At 39.9% G+C, this 17,357-nt stretch overlaps 5 protein-coding genes and 1 non-coding gene across 8 annotated transcripts; 3 read left to right on the plus strand and 3 right to left on the minus strand.

Annotated features, from left to right (window-relative positions):
- Positions 1–457: 457 nt before the first annotated feature.
- ndufa1 (NADH:ubiquinone oxidoreductase subunit A1) lies at positions 458–2,209 on the minus strand. 2 transcript variants are annotated; one of them, XM_038699451.1, is made up of 3 exons: positions 1,968–2,209; positions 1,774–1,863; positions 458–697 (listed from the first exon to the last, which is right to left on the minus strand). In XM_038699451.1, exons 1-3 carry the CDS (start codon positions 2,091–2,093, stop codon positions 677–679), a joined length of 237 nt encoding a protein of 78 aa, XP_038555379.1. In that variant the 5' UTR covers positions 2,094–2,209; the 3' UTR covers positions 458–676. The 2 variants fall into 2 exon arrangements, with proteins under 2 accessions (XP_038555379.1, XP_038555380.1); XM_038699452.1 differs by having other exon boundaries at positions 461–697; positions 1,992–2,202.
- Positions 2,210–2,772: 563 nt separating this feature from the next.
- upf3b (UPF3B regulator of nonsense mediated mRNA decay) lies at positions 2,773–6,410 on the plus strand. Its single transcript, XM_038699440.1, has 10 exons — positions 2,773–3,030; positions 3,315–3,421; positions 3,513–3,619; positions 3,713–3,811; positions 4,124–4,234; positions 4,340–4,383; positions 4,475–4,663; positions 4,746–4,903; positions 4,987–5,314; positions 5,392–6,410. The coding sequence occupies exons 1-10, from the start codon at positions 2,920–2,922 to the stop codon at positions 5,545–5,547; spliced, it is 1,410 nt and encodes a 469-aa protein (XP_038555368.1). The 5' UTR covers positions 2,773–2,919; the 3' UTR covers positions 5,548–6,410.
- A 1,433-nt stretch (positions 6,411–7,843) lies between these two features.
- Positions 7,844–11,068, plus strand: rpl39 (ribosomal protein L39). Its single transcript, XM_038699453.1, has 3 exons — positions 7,844–7,952; positions 8,276–8,379; positions 10,846–11,068. The coding sequence occupies exons 1-3, from the start codon at positions 7,950–7,952 to the stop codon at positions 10,892–10,894; spliced, it is 156 nt and encodes a 51-aa protein (XP_038555381.1). The 5' UTR covers positions 7,844–7,949; the 3' UTR covers positions 10,895–11,068.
- On the plus strand, positions 9,814–9,950 carry LOC119889466. The gene has a single exon (XR_005442059.1). It is a non-coding gene; the product is annotated as a small nucleolar RNA SNORA69 (small nucleolar RNA).
- A 444-nt stretch (positions 11,069–11,512) lies between the features above and the next one.
- On the minus strand, positions 11,513–13,563 carry sowahd (sosondowah ankyrin repeat domain family d). Of its 2 annotated transcripts, none has more exons than XM_038699448.1 (2): positions 13,311–13,563; positions 11,513–13,061 (listed from the first exon to the last, which is right to left on the minus strand). In XM_038699448.1, exon 2 carries the CDS (start codon positions 13,001–13,003, stop codon positions 12,008–12,010), a length of 996 nt encoding a protein of 331 aa, XP_038555376.1. In that variant the 5' UTR covers positions 13,004–13,061; positions 13,311–13,563; the 3' UTR covers positions 11,513–12,007. The 2 variants fall into 2 exon arrangements, with proteins under 2 accessions (XP_038555376.1, XP_038555377.1); XM_038699449.1 differs by having other exon boundaries at positions 11,513–13,123.
- Positions 13,564–13,670: 107 nt separating this feature from the next.
- Positions 13,671–17,310, minus strand: pttg1 (PTTG1 regulator of sister chromatid separation, securin). Its single transcript, XM_038699450.1, has 6 exons — positions 17,162–17,310; positions 15,429–15,521; positions 15,185–15,321; positions 15,009–15,090; positions 14,573–14,734; positions 13,671–13,818 (listed from the first exon to the last, which is right to left on the minus strand). The coding sequence occupies exons 2-6, from the start codon at positions 15,514–15,516 to the stop codon at positions 13,736–13,738; spliced, it is 552 nt and encodes a 183-aa protein (XP_038555378.1). The 5' UTR covers positions 15,517–15,521; positions 17,162–17,310; the 3' UTR covers positions 13,671–13,735.
- Between the last annotated feature and the right edge of the window lie 47 nt (positions 17,311–17,357).

Below are 17,357 nucleotides of genomic sequence, written 5' to 3' on the forward strand. Positions count from 1 at the left end.
TTTGTTGACTTGATGAATGTCTATCAAATTCTGAAAAACAACTTCTCAAAGCCCTGGCTGATGTCTTCATGTGCTTGTGTTGTCTGAACAGCCCAAAAGATATTCAGTTGACAATAAAATAAAACAGAACAGCAGCAAATTCTCAGATGTGATAACTGGAACCAGTTATTTGTTTCGCTTTTTGGATAATAAATGACCTAAATGATTAACAGATTATAAAAATAGTTAGCGATTAGTTTTCTGTAGATCAGCTACTTGATAAAATCGACCAATGGTGTCAGGTCTAATGGCAGGCAGTTTGTTTCTGCTGACTGTGATGAGGCCTTTAGACTAGGAAGAGACATTTAAGATGAACTATTACTAGCCTCACTACAGATACTGATCTATTCCTCAGGTGAGACATTATCACCTGTACAAGTGACATGACATCTACAGTTAATAGAAGCTCCACAACATATAACCAGGTGTAAAGTATTTATTATATTAGAGCAACAATCTCTCGTCTTTTGAAATTTAACATATGAGCCTCGCAAGATTTCCAGTATGGAATAGTTTTAATTGATAACAAGGACAACAGCCTTAAAAGACTGAAAACAAACAACTGAATGTTAAATGTAATTTATTTGACGTACAACGAAAAACTTTCTTCTGATCGGGGACTTCATTTTCCTCGTCATCAGTGGATGTTCTCAAGTCCCTGTTGAGGAAAAAAATAAATAAAAAAAAAGATCATCAACTCTTATTCTCTCATTTCTAACAGCTTTAAACCTCATGTAATGTCTAGCATAGCTCCACTCATCTTCAACCTGAGCAATTAACCAAATATAAAAAGACCTGTGTGGGTGTGCAGGGTGTTTTTTTGTTTGTTTGTTTTTTTACAATAAACATATGCTCTTGTTTGTTAATCAAGCCTGTTTAAGTGTGTTTTATGTGCAAATTCTGCTGGTATGGACAGTTTAAAAGCTATTTTAATATTTGGGGAAAAAATGCATTAGGAAAACATTTCAATCCCCTATCATAATGCAAGAAAATACTAAATTATCTTAATGAATTTAACAATCTTTTCTGTTGTTGTTCTTTTCTGTTTACTTATTTCTTTTGTCTTCTTGTATTGGTACCACTTAGGCTTGTACCGGCATACTCAATGTATTTACTGCGGTGAATTGTAGTATTCTGTAGTAATAGTCAAACTAATAATTATGCTTTTATTTTTGCATTGTTTGCTTAAATTAAATGATTGGTGAGCTAACGTATGTATTAGTATCCAGTTACCTCAATAACATCATTAGTTGTTGCTATTAACATCGCAAAGCATTTTACATTTCATATATAGATGTATGATACTACTTTTTCTTTAATTTACTTTATAACAGGAAAATAATAGTGTGCCAAATGTGCAGTCGATTCAGAACACGTCACTTTCAGATGGAAGACTAATGCTCTGAAATGATGGGTTTAGTTGGAAATACACCACCTAAATATAATGCCATCATTACTCTAGACTTTTGTTGTAGATGTTGCTCCATGAAACAGTATTTTGTTGCCTGTTTTTACACATATATTGTGTGTCTTTTCTGAAAATGTACACACCACTGAGGTCAATATGTTTGATAAATAAAACACTTGTAATGTCAGTGGCTAGCTGGAGGGTAATACAATTAGTTTAAAATACTAAAAAACTATAAGTTTTCTTTGGAAAATATGCACAATTCAAAGTATGCAAGTTTTCTTTGCAAGGAAATGTTTTATCACTATTGACACATGGACACTCACCTTGGAGTCAAAGTACTGTCCTGTTCCTGACACTCGCTTGTCTCTCTCCATCAGGTACCATTGCCACGGAGCCCGAGCGATTCTCTTTTCCTACAGGGAAAACAATAATCTTTAATGAAGTGGTTTACAGAGTACATAAACAATAACAGACTGCATATTTAGCTACATCTGACTTGTTAGCATAGCAGTGTTACATTAGCATCCAGCATCCTCCTCACCTTCCCTCCGTTGGTAAACTTGTGGATCTGTGCGGTGGCGACGCCAGGGATGATCAGACACGCGGTCATGATGGCGAAGCTAGGCAGAATTTCATACCACATGATAACAGCCTTAAACTGTCAGGCGACAAAGAGCAACTCTGATGACTGCCCTCGACAGCTTATTTTGCTAAGAAGCTAACAAAATGTCGGCCCTCCTGACGACCTAGCAGAACAAGAATAATACTTCCTGTCGGATATTTTTCAAATGAAAACCTACAAAGACTGCGGTATCTAACCCGTATAATTTGTGTACAAACGACTTCACTATTATGCTGTCAAACGTTTGTATACATTCTGAAAAAAATGTTGCCGTATTTGTAATGAACGTGTTGAAAGGTTGCTTCAATAGTTAAATATAGAAATTACAATGTAGTTTTCACACTGAATATTTAGACAAAGTTTACTCAGCAGCAAATATAACTTGTTTTGTTACTTTAACTAAACACTCGCTTGTTTTGTGTGGCATATACAAAATGAACTTAAACTTTAAACTTAAACTTGCGAAAGTTTATTTTGAAGGGCATCTGAAAGGGAAGCTGAATTTCGCTTACTTTAAGGTTATTATTTTTTAGTGAAACAAAACAACGAAAATTACTATTTCAGTCAAACACGGTCTATGGTCAATCCGAAGATTTAAAAAAAAAATACAAATCAAAATCTTAAATTATAATTTCAAATCCACGTTTGCTTCATAGACTGCATGGTTTGCTTTCACTCACAGCGCCGCCCTCCTGCGGTAACGCTGAACTGCAGGCCCAACCGTCAAAGAGGAAGTACGGTTAGCATCAGTTGGTTTGCTGCTAACCGGTGGCTAACTTGCTAAAAAAGTAAACAAGTCCGCGGGATGAGATGAAATTCAACCCCAGGACAAAGTAACTTTTCAGCTATGAAGGAAGACAAAGAAAACACTCGGCCGAAGGAGAAAAAAGTGGAAATAAAGTGTGAAGATGGAGAAAAGACGGAGAAGCCCAAGGAAAAGAAAGAGGCCATGACAAAGGTAAACTGTATGCTAATACTAGCTACGTTAGCAAAGGTTAAGTCGTCAGTTATAGATAATTATAGTTTCATGAAATAACATCATGTTTTTAACTGGCTGTATTTTGTCAGATATATCATACATAGCCTACTTTGTAATTTATGTAGTACGTTGAAGCCAGACAAACTGTCACTTGAACTAGCCCCAACTTTAAGATAATATTAGCCATTTTATTGCCCTCTTTTCCCAGGCTGATTGTTCTCCTAGATGTGATGGTGTTGACATTGTCAATAATCTTTCCTCAGATCGTGATCAGACGATTACCACCAAGTCTGACCAAGGAAGAGCTGGAGGAGCAGCTGCAACCTCTCCCAGAGGTGGACTACCTGGAGTTTTTCTCCAACGACACCAGGTGATATGATAAAAAGACACGTCATGATTAAAAAATACCACCAGCGACTCTAATAATAGTGTGAACTGACTTGAGTATTCTGTCCTTTCAGTCTTTACCCACACCTCTTCGCAAGGGCGTACATAAATTTCAAAAATCAAGAGGATATAGTTCTCTTCAGAGATCGATTTGATGGATATGTCTTCATCGACAGCAGAGGTATGGAGAGCAAACATTTATAGCTAAATAGACAAACTTTTCTCAGACATGAATTGAGGCCTCATGCATGTCCACATTTTGTTTTTAAAACAGGACAGGAGTATCCTGCCATTGTGGAGTTTGCACCTTTTCAGAAGACTGCCAAGAAAAGAAGTAAGAAAAGGGATGCCAAATGTGGAACAATTGTTGAAGGTAAAGATATTTATTGGTATAGATTATATATGTCCAAAATGTGAGATTTGGTGATCATGCATGCTAGGTATGCATGTGTTTGTGATTAAATTTGACGTTTGCTTCTTAAGAGTTGCCTAAAATAACCTGGATTAATGCTAGTAGTTGTTTTAGTACATGTGTGAACTGTTCTTAAGCTTTGTCTGACGTTTAAATGCCCTATTTCAATTAAGAAACGTTTTAAAATACTCCACACCAGACAAAGCTTCAGAGAAGCAGTCCAACCACACACAGTAACATGTCTTTATTGATATGTTGTATATTTTCTTTCAGATCCAGAATACAAGAAGTTCCTTGAATATTACAACGGAGATGAAGAAAAGTTGGCATCAACACCTGAGACCCTGTTGGAAGAGCTTGAGGCAAAATCAAAGGAACTTGTAGGTAGGTGAACAGACCCTTTAATTAAAACTGAAACATTACTGGTTATATTTTAAAACAGTTACACTGTTGGAAGGATAAATTAAAACATTTATTTGTCTCTTCAAGCTAAAAAAACAACTCCTCTGCTGGACTTCCTGAAGAATAAACAGGTAAATAAAGTACTGTGGGACAACAGTGTGGTTTAGTTATGCATGTTCATTTGCATAACTAAACCTCATGTCCTGTTTCAATGATGTTCAGAGAATCAGGGAGGAAAAGAAAGAAGAGAGAAGAAGGAGGGAGCTTGAACGCAAGCGTTTACGCGATGAGGAGCGTCGCAAGTGGAGGGAGGAGGAGAGAAGGAAGCGCAAAGACGCAGAGAAGATGAAGAGGCTCGAGAAACCTCTGGAGAAAGACAAGGACCAAGTTAAAGAAGAACCAAAAATTAAGGTGTGTGCAGCAGTGGATTGAAGCATTTTTTAACTCTGTGCAATTCCATGTAATGATTTTGTCTTTATTTGCATCTGTGTAGCTCCTGAAGAAGCCAGATAGAGGTGATAATGCTGATTCTGAGAAGCCCAAAGAAAAGGTTAAGAAACCAGAGAAGCCAAATAAAGAGGACAGGTCCATGGGGAGTGCTGATCATAAGAGGCGCCAGAACATTGAAAATAAGGATGATCGAGGAAGGAAGTTAGTTGCTTCAGTGTTTGTTTTGAATTCCCATTGCTCACTTTGAACAGAATACTTAAACAGGATTTCTGCTTTACCCTCAGGGTGGACGAAGATGGGCGTAAGGAGTTCAGGGAACGTGGTGTAGATCGAGACAGAGAGCGCGAACGAGAGCGGGAGAAGGAACGGCGGCAGAAGGAGAAGGAGCGCATCAGGCGACAGGACGAAGATCGCCGTAGAAGGAGAGATCGGCAGGATGGAGAGAACTCGGGCAGGAGGCGGGAGGAGGAGGTTAAAAAAGACAAAGAGCGTGTCTTCGAGAAGAAAAAGGGTGAAAACACTGGAGACTCCACTCACTCTGACAGGGCCGAGAAGCCTGCCAGAGACAGCAAAAGGGAGGAGAGCAGTAAAAGAGAGCGGCTACGAAATAAGGTAATGAGTCTGGCCTACCGAATCATTCCTCGCAGGCATTTTTCGTTTTTTCTAAAAGTATTGTTTCTTCGCATCAGGACCGGCCAGCTATTCAGCTGTACCAGCCAGGGGCCAGAAGCCGCAATCGAGGAGGAGGAGGAGGAGGTGGAGCAGGAAGAGGAGCCGAATCCAACTCTGCCGACAGGAAGGCAGATACTGAGACCGAGAAAGTGGCTGACAAAGGAGACGATTGAGCAGATTTCTACTTATGGCATTTTAAGTTTGGCGAGGAGAGGGAAGTAGGGCCTGCAAAGCTCAGAGCAGCGATGTGGCGCCTCAGGGCGACGTGCACTGTAGTGCAAGCAGGGCTGCATCTGGCTCTCCCAGTCTCAGAGGCAGAGATGGAATTGTGGAGCCTCTTAGTGCCTGAATGTTTATTTGTTAGGAGAGGTAACCGTAACCTTTGGAAAGAGTTTGGCTTTAGGGCACATTAGTTGAAGCCAAAGCTTTCTTGGACCAACTGAACTCAAAGTGACCTTATTTCAGTATTGTTTCTCTCATGTAGTGTTGTACACACAGCAAACATTAGCTTTCCACATCTTCATCCATATCACACTCTGATGGTAAAACATAACCTCGCAGGTCTTTAACTTCTCAGTTACTAAATATGTCAACATTGCCAAGCTCATCAATATTGTTTCCACGCTGTCTTGAATGGAATTTCTGTGGTAACATTGCCATTTTCAGTTTCACATGTAAAAATTACATCTTACTCCGCCTGGGGAGCCAGACAATTTAAACGCATGTGCAGAACTTCTTAAAAACATAAAACATAGTGCTAGTCTTACAGGCACGACATGCTGAAGGACATCATGTGTACTTGCCTGGATCATGTGTTTTGTTCATACATTCATACAGTGATTGAGGAGAAATAGCCATTTCTGACTAGAATCAGAGCGATCAACCTGTGCCCCCTCCCCTTTTTATAGTCTGAAACTCCCCTTTAACCTTAATCTGTGATGCACTAAACTGAATACTGCATGAGAACACGTCACTGCTGGTGATGCTACAGGAGCCACTTCTGACTGGAAATAAAAGAGCTCTTTGCTTAAGTCTACATGTCTTTTTTTTTTTCTCCTTGGTGAATCATTCAGTCTTGAAATGTTTTTTAATAGGTTGAGTGTGTGTGTATGTATGTATGTGTATGTATGTATGTATGTATGTATGTATATGTGTGTGTGTGTATATATATATATTTTATAGTTAGGGACTTTTGAGGTATTTTACTGGAGTAGTTCACCTCTTCCACCATATAACAATGGGTAGGCCTGATTAACTGGTGACATTAGACTTGAATCTTGAATCTAGGACAGAAATTTGCCCCTACTGCCTTAATTAATTTGATTAGGAATATGTATTTTTTGATGTCCACAAAATTGCCTTATAATGCAGACTGTGCTTTAGCTGATATTGTACTTTAGTGGTGTGGATTCCTTGACAAATTTACAATAGATAAAATTACCAAAACGTGTGGCATGCAATATACCTTGGGCTTTTGGGGCACCTCTGGGTTTAGAGCAACTGCCCACTTTGCCCAGTTGGTAATCCACTTTTAGTCCAAAACATTTTCATCTGTTCATATAAACATACATACTCTATTCATTTCAGGTTTCAGTATCCAAATATATCAGTAATGGGAAATAGGACTGAGTCAGAAGCAGGATTCACATCTAATCCAATATAAGTAGTAACGTGATGATGCCCCCGCGACCCTGTACGCAGGCTAAGCGGTTGACAATGGATGTATGTGATGATGCAGTGGCTAGGACACATGCCTTTGGTGTGAAAGACCCGGGTTTGATTACCACTGTGACATCCATAAATGTGTCCCTGAGCAAGACACTTAACCTCTAGTTGCTCCAGAGGCTTGTGACTTCTGACATATATAGCAATTGTAAGTTGCTTTGGATAAATTTGTCTGTTAAATGAAAAAATGGACATGTAAAAATACTCTGTTACAAGTAAATATCCTGCATTCAAAACCTGAGTAAAAGTACTTAAGAATCATCCTTAAAACTAACTATACAATTTGTCTCTTTTTAAATATATTATTTTATGCACTAACATATAAGCAGAGTTTTAATATTGTAGCTGGAGATGGAGCCAGTTTTCATTTTCATCTATAACAATGTATGTTTATTAGCTTTTTGTTTGTTTTGTGGGAAAAGTCATTATCTGTAATGTAATTAGTAACTACAGTAGCCAGGTAAATAAATAAATAAAATAGTACAACACATACATCTCAAATATAGTGGAGTAAAAGTATAAAATAGCATCAAATAAAAAGTACACCTACTTCAGAATTGTACACAAATGATGTACTTGAGCAAATGAACTTTCTACCACTCAGTGAAAAGTAGTTAGGAGTTAGCAGAAGCTCTTCAGACTACTTTTCCTTACAAAGAGGTACCCCAGAGAAACATCGTGTCTCAATCTTCGAGTAGCAGCTACATATTATTTGTATCTCCTGAGATGAACGTAAAGAAAACGTCCACACGGTGTCGCTGTTTGGTGGACGCCTATTGGATAAAAGAGCAACGTCACTTCCTTCTCTCTCTTCGACCACCGCCATAGTCGGGAAAGGACTGTGGACAAAATGGTAAATACAAAATCTTTAAACATCCATGTCTGCAGCCCCTTCAAACCTGCTCCGACACATTTAGTGATTAATAAATATTATAATGGTGTTGCAGAAATCTGGATGTTATCTAAAAAGATGGATTATGACCATATTAAAGCCTAATGATGTTAGCCGGTACCCACTCTGTGGCGCTACGCATGTTAGCTTTCAACTTTCTTCATAGACGTTAGCTGCTAGCTTGTTCCCTTTTACGTTATACATGATGTGTATTCCTTTGAATACGCGGACATGCCGCATTAGATAGAAACGTTTGTTGACATGGTGGTCTTTGTTGTTTGTAGTCGTCCCACAAGACTTTCAGAATCAAGCGCTTCCTCGCCAAGAAGCAGAAACAGAACAGGCCCATTCCTCAGTGGATCAGAATGAAGACCGGGAACAAGATCAGGTGAGTTTCTAATGTGTCATTTGCCAGTTTATTAGGTACACCTTACTAACTAATGCAGTCTAATGGAACAAGCATATTTTTAATGTCCTGTTAAGACGAGTAAGATGCTCACAGATGCACAGATGCAAGAATAACTACAGCAGACTACATTGTATATCGTCAGCACAACAGATTACTAGTCAATTGAAGCCTTCTGCAGGATTTGTCAGGCACTGAGTAAAGTTTGCCTTTGCGTAACATACTATATACTCCCATTTACAACTCAGTCACAGTAATGTGTGTACACCTAGGGCTAGGCAGTGAAACGGTAATGATACTTTCCTCTATCGATTTAACAATGTTTAAATATATCAAATGTTTGATTTAATTAATTTGAATAAGAATCAATTAGCACTTAATTTTTCTATTAAGATGTCTTATTGAGGAAAAGGGACTGGAAAATAAGATGTACTAATTTTTTGAAAAGATTTTGTCATGTTTTCAGTGTTCTACCTTAGATTTGTGAAGTGATCCACTGTTTGGTGTCAAGTGTTTGTCAAGTTCTGACCATATAGAATAGTTTAACAACACAATTAACCATCTGGTTTCCTAAATTTTTACTCAGGAGCAAAAATCAGACATTAAACTTAAAAGAAATAATGATTTGACATTTATCATGATAATTATCTATCAAATTATATGAATTTGTTTTATTGTGATAACACTTTTGGCCTATGCACACCTAGTTAAAACAAAGCAGTCTCATACAACAGCCCTGCATTAAGTCCTACTGGCATGATGGTGTTAGAAATGCATTTGTGTAATGCAACACAATTCAACAGTAGGGCTGCAACTAACGATTTCATTATCCATTAATCTGTTCATTAATTAGTAGTTAGCTCCAGAAATTGTGAAATGACGATCAGTATTTTCCAAGGCCCAAGGTGAGGTCCTTCTGTCCATGACCCAAATATATTCAGTTTACGGTCATAGGAGTAAAGAAAACAGAACATGTTCACTTTTCAGATGCTGAAATCAGAATTTTAACCTTATATAATAAGAAAAGGACTCAGTGGTAAATCGATTTATTAAAATGGCTGGCGATTAATGTCATTGACAACTAATTGTTGCAGCTCTGTTCAACAGCAGCACAAAGTACAATCTCAAATTACCATAAATACAAAAATTTCCAGTTTAACCTTTTTATAAGGGTGGGATTTATTGCAGGACTGTTGGGTACTTTTACTTGCACAGAAAGTTCACTTAATAACTTGAGCAACAACCTTGACTGAGTATTATTATAGTAGGTTAATTCTTCTTTTTGTTTTTAATGGTTTTAAAGTTGCACTTCCGGTGTTGGATTTCATTTTTGAGCTGTGTCAACTCTCGACTTAAGTGCAGAGAGGTATGGCTGGCTGACTAATGCAGGGAAGAAGCAGGAACTCCATATCATGTAAAGCAGGTCTGCAATTGCAGCACTTCATTGCAGTAGAGTGCTGTCATTAACCCTGCTGAGAGTATCTTTCTGCTGCAGAGCTCTTGTTCCTGCTCACTGTGGTGGTGATCAGGAAGCGCTGTAGCTGAACACTGTTTACCTAAACTGCTTATCTGCCTACTAAATTGCTGTCCTGAAAGAATTCCATGGTATGGCTTGTTTCTGAAATTGCTATGGTCTGGAACAAGTCCCATAATTGCCATAATGATTTAGTGCCAGTGGAAAAGAGAGAAATGATACCATCACCAAATAGCTTTTTCAGAGGAGGATTTATGAGTAGATTTCAAAACATTTGACATTCACTAAAGAATCTAATTATTGCAGTGACTTTAGCAATTGACCATGTGTCATGCAGGCTGTTGTAATCAGGATGTTTGTGGCTTCTGAAATCAACAGAATTTGCACAGGTTCAGCTGAACCTTTTGAACCTGCCCTTCATTTGACAGTTTGTATTTATTGAAATGAGCATGGTTTCATTGGCGTCTAGTAGTTTTGGACTTCCCAGTTTAGTGTTTAGTTCTCCTAGGAAATAAGAACACCACATGACAGGGAGAAAATTTATAAAACTGCTAAAGCTTGAGCTCAAATTATTATAAAAATGATTATAAAATCAAGTTTCTGACCTCAGTAGTAAGAAGTGGATTCCCCAATAGCTAAACTATGTATTTTTATTAGTGAAGTATTCGCCACTGAAATGCAACTTGATAGCATGAACTGCACAACTAGCAGACTACATAGGTCATTTCTACAAGATGCATGGTCTGCTTGAGTCACAGTTTACAATCCGTACAAGCTCATGATGCGGAGCAGATTTAAATCACTAAACAATGCTATGAGTAGCTTTATTTTCCAACCTTGACATATTTGGTATACATTAAATCCCTCTGTTACTTTCTCTTCCTGTCAGACAGTTTAACTCTTTCTTTTAATAGTTGTCGTCCAAAAGTCTAAATGTTATCTCTTGACATGTTTGTCTTTACATTTGATTTCAGGTACAACTCCAAGAGGAGACACTGGAGGAGAACCAAGCTTGGCCTGTAAGCATGAGGGTTCCTGGATCCAAGCATCCCTCCATTCCAACATCTGCCAGGACCTCCAGCTGCTGGTCCTGATCGCGGGGAGGGAGCCATGTTATCTGGAGCAGCAGTTGTTTTTGTACAGATACTCTGGTTATGCTCATGTTTGACAATAAAAGATCTGTGATCAAACTTGAAATGATGTTGTACTGCCTTTTTTCCCCCCCTTGAACCACAATGTGTAGCTGAGCAATCCACTTAGTGTTTTTCTGAGGCAAACATCACATAGGGAGGGGTACTGCTGACACAGCTCTGCAGAAAGAGAAGCACTGAAGGGGTTTTCCAATATCTTAACCACGCAGCAAACTTGTAAATCACTGTTTCATGGAAAATTGTGGTAATTTGTAGTTTGGCTGTGTTGCTTGTGCTGAAGACAGCAGTGCCATTGAAGAACGCTAATCTAGTAGCAAGACAAACTATGAAATGTTTACTTAAAGGGCAATCGCTAACATTTGAGTTGTTGACAAGAGCATGCTGGGTCAGCAGCAAGAAGTGTTTAGACAATCATGCAATATCATGTTTATTAAAGCTAGGTTCAGTGGAAGTTGAGGCAAAATTGAAAAATGTACTCAAGTACCAGTACTTTCTTCAGGTTGTTTTTATTTAACCAGATGACTCCCTGAAAATCAGTCTAGACTTGGACGTGGATTAAGGTGAATTGATACAGTGGCTCCCAACCTTTAAGAATAACTTCTTAAATGGTTTAATTTGAAGGATTTTTAGAGGAAGGGTTGAATGTACCAAGTATTGTCTTATCCATTAAATAACCACTTTGAATCTCCATTTCATTAATTATTTCTGCCTTAAATCCTAAAACAAGTACAACAATCTGCAACTACAGTGGGAATTTCAGTCCGTTTCCAGTAGAAACTCTCTTGTTTTTAAGGACTGAAAAAACATGGTGTTGCTCTAGAATGGAGAGAAATTAAACTTTACCCAGGTGTAAATTTGTTTAAAGAAGTAGAAACATTCTTGCTGCGCTGACAAAGCTGCAAGCGTAATGACTTGGTAAAGGGTCTGAAGGTTGGGGTCCATGAATGTGAATCAATGCACATATTGCAGGCTGCTGTCCAAACACTCAGTTTTTGTTTCCAAATAACGAAAACGAGGGTAGCAGCTTCCTTAAAGACCCAAACCTCCAGCTGCCACCACTCCTCTTAGTCCGGGTAAAGGAGTTCGCTTCAGCAGTCTCTCCACCGTCGACCTCATCATATGCGGTTAAGTTCATTGCGCCGGCGCTGTTGTTGTTGGCGTTTTTGTTGACATTTTGCGCACACCCACAGCTGTGCTCCTCGTCCCAGGTCCCCAGCAGCTCCTTCATCTCCGGCGGGGCGTCTCCCTTCAGATACTGCCAGGCTCTTTTCCCATTGTAGTCCATGGCATCGACGCTGGCACTGAACGCTCCGACCAGCAGCTTGATGACCATGTACTGACCTTGCATGCTGGCAACGTGCAGCGGGGTGAGCCCGCCGCTGCCTCGCAGGTTCACGTTCACGGGGATCCCCGCACTTTCCGCGTACCGCAGAAGTTTAAGCAAAGTCTCGTCGTGTCCTCTCTTGGCCAACCAGTGCAAGACCGAGTACCCGCTGATGAAATCCTTCCTGGTTAACAGATAGGGGTCCGCGGAGATGAACTCCAGTATGGTGTCATAGTTTCCCTCCACTGCAGACAGCATCCACGCGTGCTCCATCGGATTCAAAGCCCAGTCCGCGTCCTGCTCGGAGCACACACTGCGAGTTTGCGAGGACAGCACGCTGCTAAACCCGCTATGCGATGGGTCGCTCAGAAGCAACTCTTTCAGGTATTTCTTACGCATAGCGGGTGTGAGCGAGCCTCTCTCCGGAGCCTCAGTCTGGAACCCCCCCTGTGCGGAGCTGTCAATGACTTCTTGTTGCCTCTGCAGCCTCGACCTACGCTGGAAAGCGCTGGGCATGACCTGCATGCCATATCTCGAAAGTCGCTCCACAACGCTTCCCTGTCTGGATGTCCCGCTGTCGTGGGCGTCGGCATTGCTGACAGCTGGTTCGGATCCAGTTGAGTCACATCCAGCATCCTCCGATCTGCTCTCATACATGCTGCTTGGCTGCCTCCGCGCCGAGTTCAAGGCTACTTCCCTTTATTTAGACAACACCCTGGAGAGATCAGGTGTCAAATTATAAACTGGGGACAGTTTCCCCTCCACTGGACTAAATCCCTGTGTCATAGGAGGGAAACATTTGTAATATAAATGTGAAGACGTTTTAGAGAAGTTCAGACATGCCAGTCTTAAGCGTAAGTGAACCAAGTTCCTCATTTTGAAAGCATGAGGGGTTCAAGTAAATGCTTCATGCCACAACACTAAATATGACCAATGTTTGTTATAGTCACGCTAGAGTACTCACCTGTTCTCAGACCCACGGATTTAGCGCACACTCACTCCCAACTGAAGCGACGTTGAACATTAAGGCTTCAGTCTCGGTCAAACGCTACGGGCAAGATTCCAGTACAGTTTGTAAATTTTAGAGGTTTTACCCCGAATAATGAGCTGCACATTCAAGTCGCGGTTCTTCTTTCCTTTACAAGAGGAAATGAGACAAAGTTCATTCTAATCTCAGGAAAACCAATAGCGAGAATCCCTCACATGTGACCACTGATTCAGTTCAAAAGCAGGAAGTAATGTAGTGTATACTTCGCTGATATGTTAAATCCGTCACCAAGTATAAACTGGAGCAGAACCCCCCCTACTCACATTTAACAGCGGGTTAAAAAAACCACAACTTTATTTCAGTTAAAAAACAAACAGTTGACAAAAACATGCATTAACATTTCAATCAGTAACAGATTCTGGAGGAAGTTGAATGGTCAGCTCATCAAGGGTCTGAAGAAAGGCATCCAGCTCTGAACAACAATCTGGAAAGGGGGAGATGCAGTCAAGTTAATGATACCTGTAGTTAAGAACATGTACCCTGTACTTTATGGCTACAGCTGCCAGACAATTGTCACTTCTTAACTGCTGCATGTGAGCGTTTCCTCTGGCCATCATGCATATCAGATAGGATAACATTTTATGCATATAACTTTTAGTCTACACAATAGGTCATTTTCACTAGTGTTTATACACACACAAAAAAAGCTTACAGAGTTTGTGGTCAGGGTTGAAAAGTTATATGGTGCCATTAATGTGCAACTAAGTGGCCTCAATGAAAACTTATTCACAGCAACCAGGGCATTGTTTCTGGAAAGACAAGTTACCTTGTACTGGGGTGTCAAATGTAAACAAGCAATTAACACACCACTTAGGTACATTTTATTTTTATACATCTTTTTTTGGTGTTCACCAAGAGAGAACTGCCATTTCTACTTCACTAAGGTTGGGCAATATGAGCGTACATATAAACATGAATCAAAGTACATCTCCATGTCAGATCTTGGTGATAATTGTAAACAAAATGATTAACTGCATTGATTTGCAACAATTGATAGCCAAAACAGACAATCCTAGTTAATTTATCCATAAGTGGTTGCCCCAGAAATGTTCCATATCACAAGTATAGATGTGTCATGAAATCACATACTGTGGTGAGGATTTTAACTAGACCAGCCACCCTGTGTGCTTCATTGTATTATAACAAGCATGAATGCAGCCCTAATAGGAACTTGATACCTGAATGTTTTGACATCTTTACAGGTGACAGGTTTGGGAGTGGATCAAACTGTTCCAGATCCACCTTGCACATATGTGGAGGTGGCGAGAAACAGGCCAGTCCAGGCAAAGCAAAGCCACTGAGGAGAATCAAATCTTCAGGTACGCTGTACTTCTCAAACTCTGGAAAAATAATGGGGGGGGACACATGGGTGAATGAGACCTACACATGTTTTGTCATTAACATATTTGCCATGTACAAGTTCTTATGTAGCAAATCCATGAGCCTCAATGGGCTGAGTCCTGAGGGAACAAACCATTAACAGACTCAAGAAAGCAAGCTGTGTGATGCTGCAGTGAGATTCACACAGAAAATGGTCACAACTGATCAAGTGCCATTTTCCCTCCTTTAAGTCCCATGCCTGGAATGTAATTGTACAACTGATGTCATAGTTACCTAGTGGGTCATAAGGGATGAACTTCTCAATTTCTGGACATTCCTCCACTTTGGTCTGAGGAGCATGTTTGACTTTTGTTTCCTGTGGCAAATATATTGTATTAGTAAGCATGTACTTGAGGCATAGACCAGATGGGTTGCAGTTTTAGACTAAACTCATTTTAGTTTATGCTAACCTGCTTTACAAGTTTCTTCTCTTGTGTGGTGACAGCAGGGGTTGAGATTTTTTTGTTGATGGCACCAAATGCCTTGCGACCAGATGGCAGGGGAGTATTAAAGGTTTTGGCTATCATAGGAGATTTCAAGAGTTTCTCTGGTGGGTGGGAAAAAAGCAAAAGGTTATTGCACATTTCCACACAGAATCATTACTGCCAGAAGAAAAAACCAAACATCTGAGCACAACATTGGGGATTTCCCTACCTGGAGCAGACTGAAGCCGCTGTCTCATCTTCAAAGCAGGTGGATGAAGACATGCATTTTCTCGCTCTGCGAAAATTATGTTGGCCATTGTATCTGAAAACACAATCTGATTTTAGCTAATGCAACACATTACAATTGTTCATGGGACACTCTGAGGTGACAGTCAAGTACTTGATTTGAAAAATGCAATTTGTGATTCTAGCTTTGTCATAGTATAATAAAACTACTCTGGATTTTGTACAGTTGAGACAAATACATTTAAAGATGTGATTGAGCAATAACCCCCCCCACTCAAGATTGGTTAATTAGAACTGTTCCTTGCATCCATAAGGCTATTAACAGTGGAAGTTAATTTTTGATCTTGGAAAGTTTGACAAAATAATCTTAAGGGTAGCTTCTGTATTTTTCCCCCAACCAGACTATTTTTATCATCATCACCACCTCTTGTATTGAGTGAGTGCGAGTCGGCTGAAGCAAAACAGGGCTGCAATGTAATCCTTGGGCAATTGTGCCCCTTCCAACAGACTCCATTGACAAGACATTAATTTTACCTCCGTCTACCACTGCGTCGATGATTAGTTTGAACATGTGACTTTGGTTAAAAAAAAAAAAAAAACCCAGACACACATGTCACCCAATAGCCATTGATGCCAAGGGAGTCTAGTGCCTTGGAACAGAGACACTTCAACCGTTTGATTAAACAAAATTGTTCGTTTTTACTCCGTTGTGTCTTGGTTGCAGTGTTTGCGTGTCATTCGTTTGATATTTGTTTACCATCAGCTACTGTTGAAGTTAAGTCTACCAATACATAAACTAGACTCCATGGCTTAGAAAAGTATTTTGCATCAGTACATGTTCACATGTTGTCACACTTTCTACAGGACTGCAAAAAACATGCCACTTTGAGGCCAACATGCCCTCCACCAGCAGACTGGATTCTGCCATATTTCAGAGATCCTGGTAGTATTGGTTGCCTTGGCAATAAGAGTCCATTAATTTGGTGGGCAGCACTTTAGAGGAAGCACTGAAGGGAGGGGTGCATTTGTCTGGTCCTTTTATCACTACCAAATTATCAGCTGTCACAACTGAGCCAACTCCATCTGCTGATGAAGACCGTAATAAGCGGTTTAAGCTCAGGAAAACGCCAGTAAGTTGAGATTTTGTAAAGTCACGGTTATAGTATTAGGATCACAGGTTATTCCAAAAATCATTGATAAAAAGTTCTGTAAAATCACATGATTAGGTTATATGAAAGGGGGAAAAAAATAAAAAATAGAGGGTCCAAACCACTAAGGCTGGCAGCCAGTTTGTTTACGCAGTACTTGACACGAGACATTCAAGTAACAGAAGTGCACTGCAACTCATAGCCATTCTGGTAACGTTAGCACTTAATTAGCTAGTGACATCGGTCCTCCGCTAGCGCCTAAACTGCTGAAATACAGGCTTGTTGTCTCTCTGTTGGTCTTTATCCTCCATTTTTGGTTTAATATTAACACTTTGATAGTTAAATCTTTGTGGGTCACCGCAACGAGTTAGAAGAAACTTTAGCGTCTGCGACTTTTGTAAACATGCAAACTTCACTGAGTTAGCCAGTAACTGGGTTAGCTACCTTACGTTAGTCACGTCAACTCTTTTTCGTTAGTTTATAAAACTTAGCAACTGGCATTACTTAATACAAAAGCGCTGACAAATAGAAACAAACAGCAACTTCGATACACTGGTTTTAGGGTTACCTCAGTCAGTGTGTGCTAATCGCTGCTCGTCCCGTTGCTCTCAGTTGTTTTGGTACAAATTTTGTTTCTCAGCCACCGCGGCTCGTTTTTAAATTCACTGCCTTCGTCCTATTGGTCGCTGTAGCACAGAGGACTTGAATGGGCGTTACCCTAAAAATTTGCTGCCGTCATATTTAAGTCGATAATATGCACTACA

Source organism: Micropterus salmoides, unplaced genomic scaffold, assembly GCF_014851395.1.
Source record: "Micropterus salmoides isolate LMB-PRFRI ecotype aquatic unplaced genomic scaffold, ASM1485139v1 Ms_hic_scaffold_5, whole genome shotgun sequence".
Taxonomy (NCBI): Eukaryota; Metazoa; Chordata; class Actinopteri; order Centrarchiformes; family Centrarchidae; genus Micropterus; species Micropterus salmoides.

Excerpts from the sequence above, each read along its gene's own strand:
- ndufa1 (XM_038699451.1), bottom strand. The coding sequence starts at position 2,093 with ATGTGGTATGAAATTCTGCCTAGCTTCGCCATCATGACCGCGTGTCTG. Across the intron at positions 1,864-1,967 it reads GGAGGATGCTGGATGCTAAT|GAAAAGAGAATCGCTCGGGC; the intron begins GTAACACTGCTA and ends TTTTCCCTGTAG. Across the intron at positions 698-1,773 it reads GACAGTACTTTGACTCCAAG|GGACTTGAGAACATCCACTG; the intron begins GTGAGTGTCCAT and ends TTTCCTCAACAG.
- upf3b (XM_038699440.1), top strand. The coding sequence starts at position 2,920 with ATGAAGGAAGACAAAGAAAACACTCGGCCGAAGGAGAAAAAAGTGGAA. Across the intron at positions 3,812-4,123 it reads ATGTGGAACAATTGTTGAAG|ATCCAGAATACAAGAAGTTC; the intron begins GTAAAGATATTT and ends ATTTTCTTTCAG. Across the intron at positions 4,235-4,339 it reads AAAATCAAAGGAACTTGTAG|CTAAAAAAACAACTCCTCTG; the intron begins GTAGGTGAACAG and ends TGTCTCTTCAAG.
- rpl39 (XM_038699453.1), top strand. Across the intron at positions 8,380-10,845 it reads AAGACCGGGAACAAGATCAG|GTACAACTCCAAGAGGAGAC; the intron begins GTGAGTTTCTAA and ends ATTTGATTTCAG.
- sowahd (XM_038699448.1), bottom strand. The coding sequence starts at position 13,003 with ATGTATGAGAGCAGATCGGAGGATGCTGGATGTGACTCAACTGGATCC.
- pttg1 (XM_038699450.1), bottom strand. The coding sequence starts at position 15,516 with ATGGCCAACATAATTTTCGCAGAGCGAGAAAATGCATGTCTTCATCCA. Across the intron at positions 15,091-15,184 it reads AGAAGAAACTTGTAAAGCAG|GAAACAAAAGTCAAACATGC; the intron begins GTTAGCATAAAC and ends TATTTGCCACAG. Across the intron at positions 13,819-14,572 it reads AAAGATGTCAAAACATTCAG|ATTGTTGTTCAGAGCTGGAT; the intron begins GTATCAAGTTCC and ends CCCCCTTTCCAG.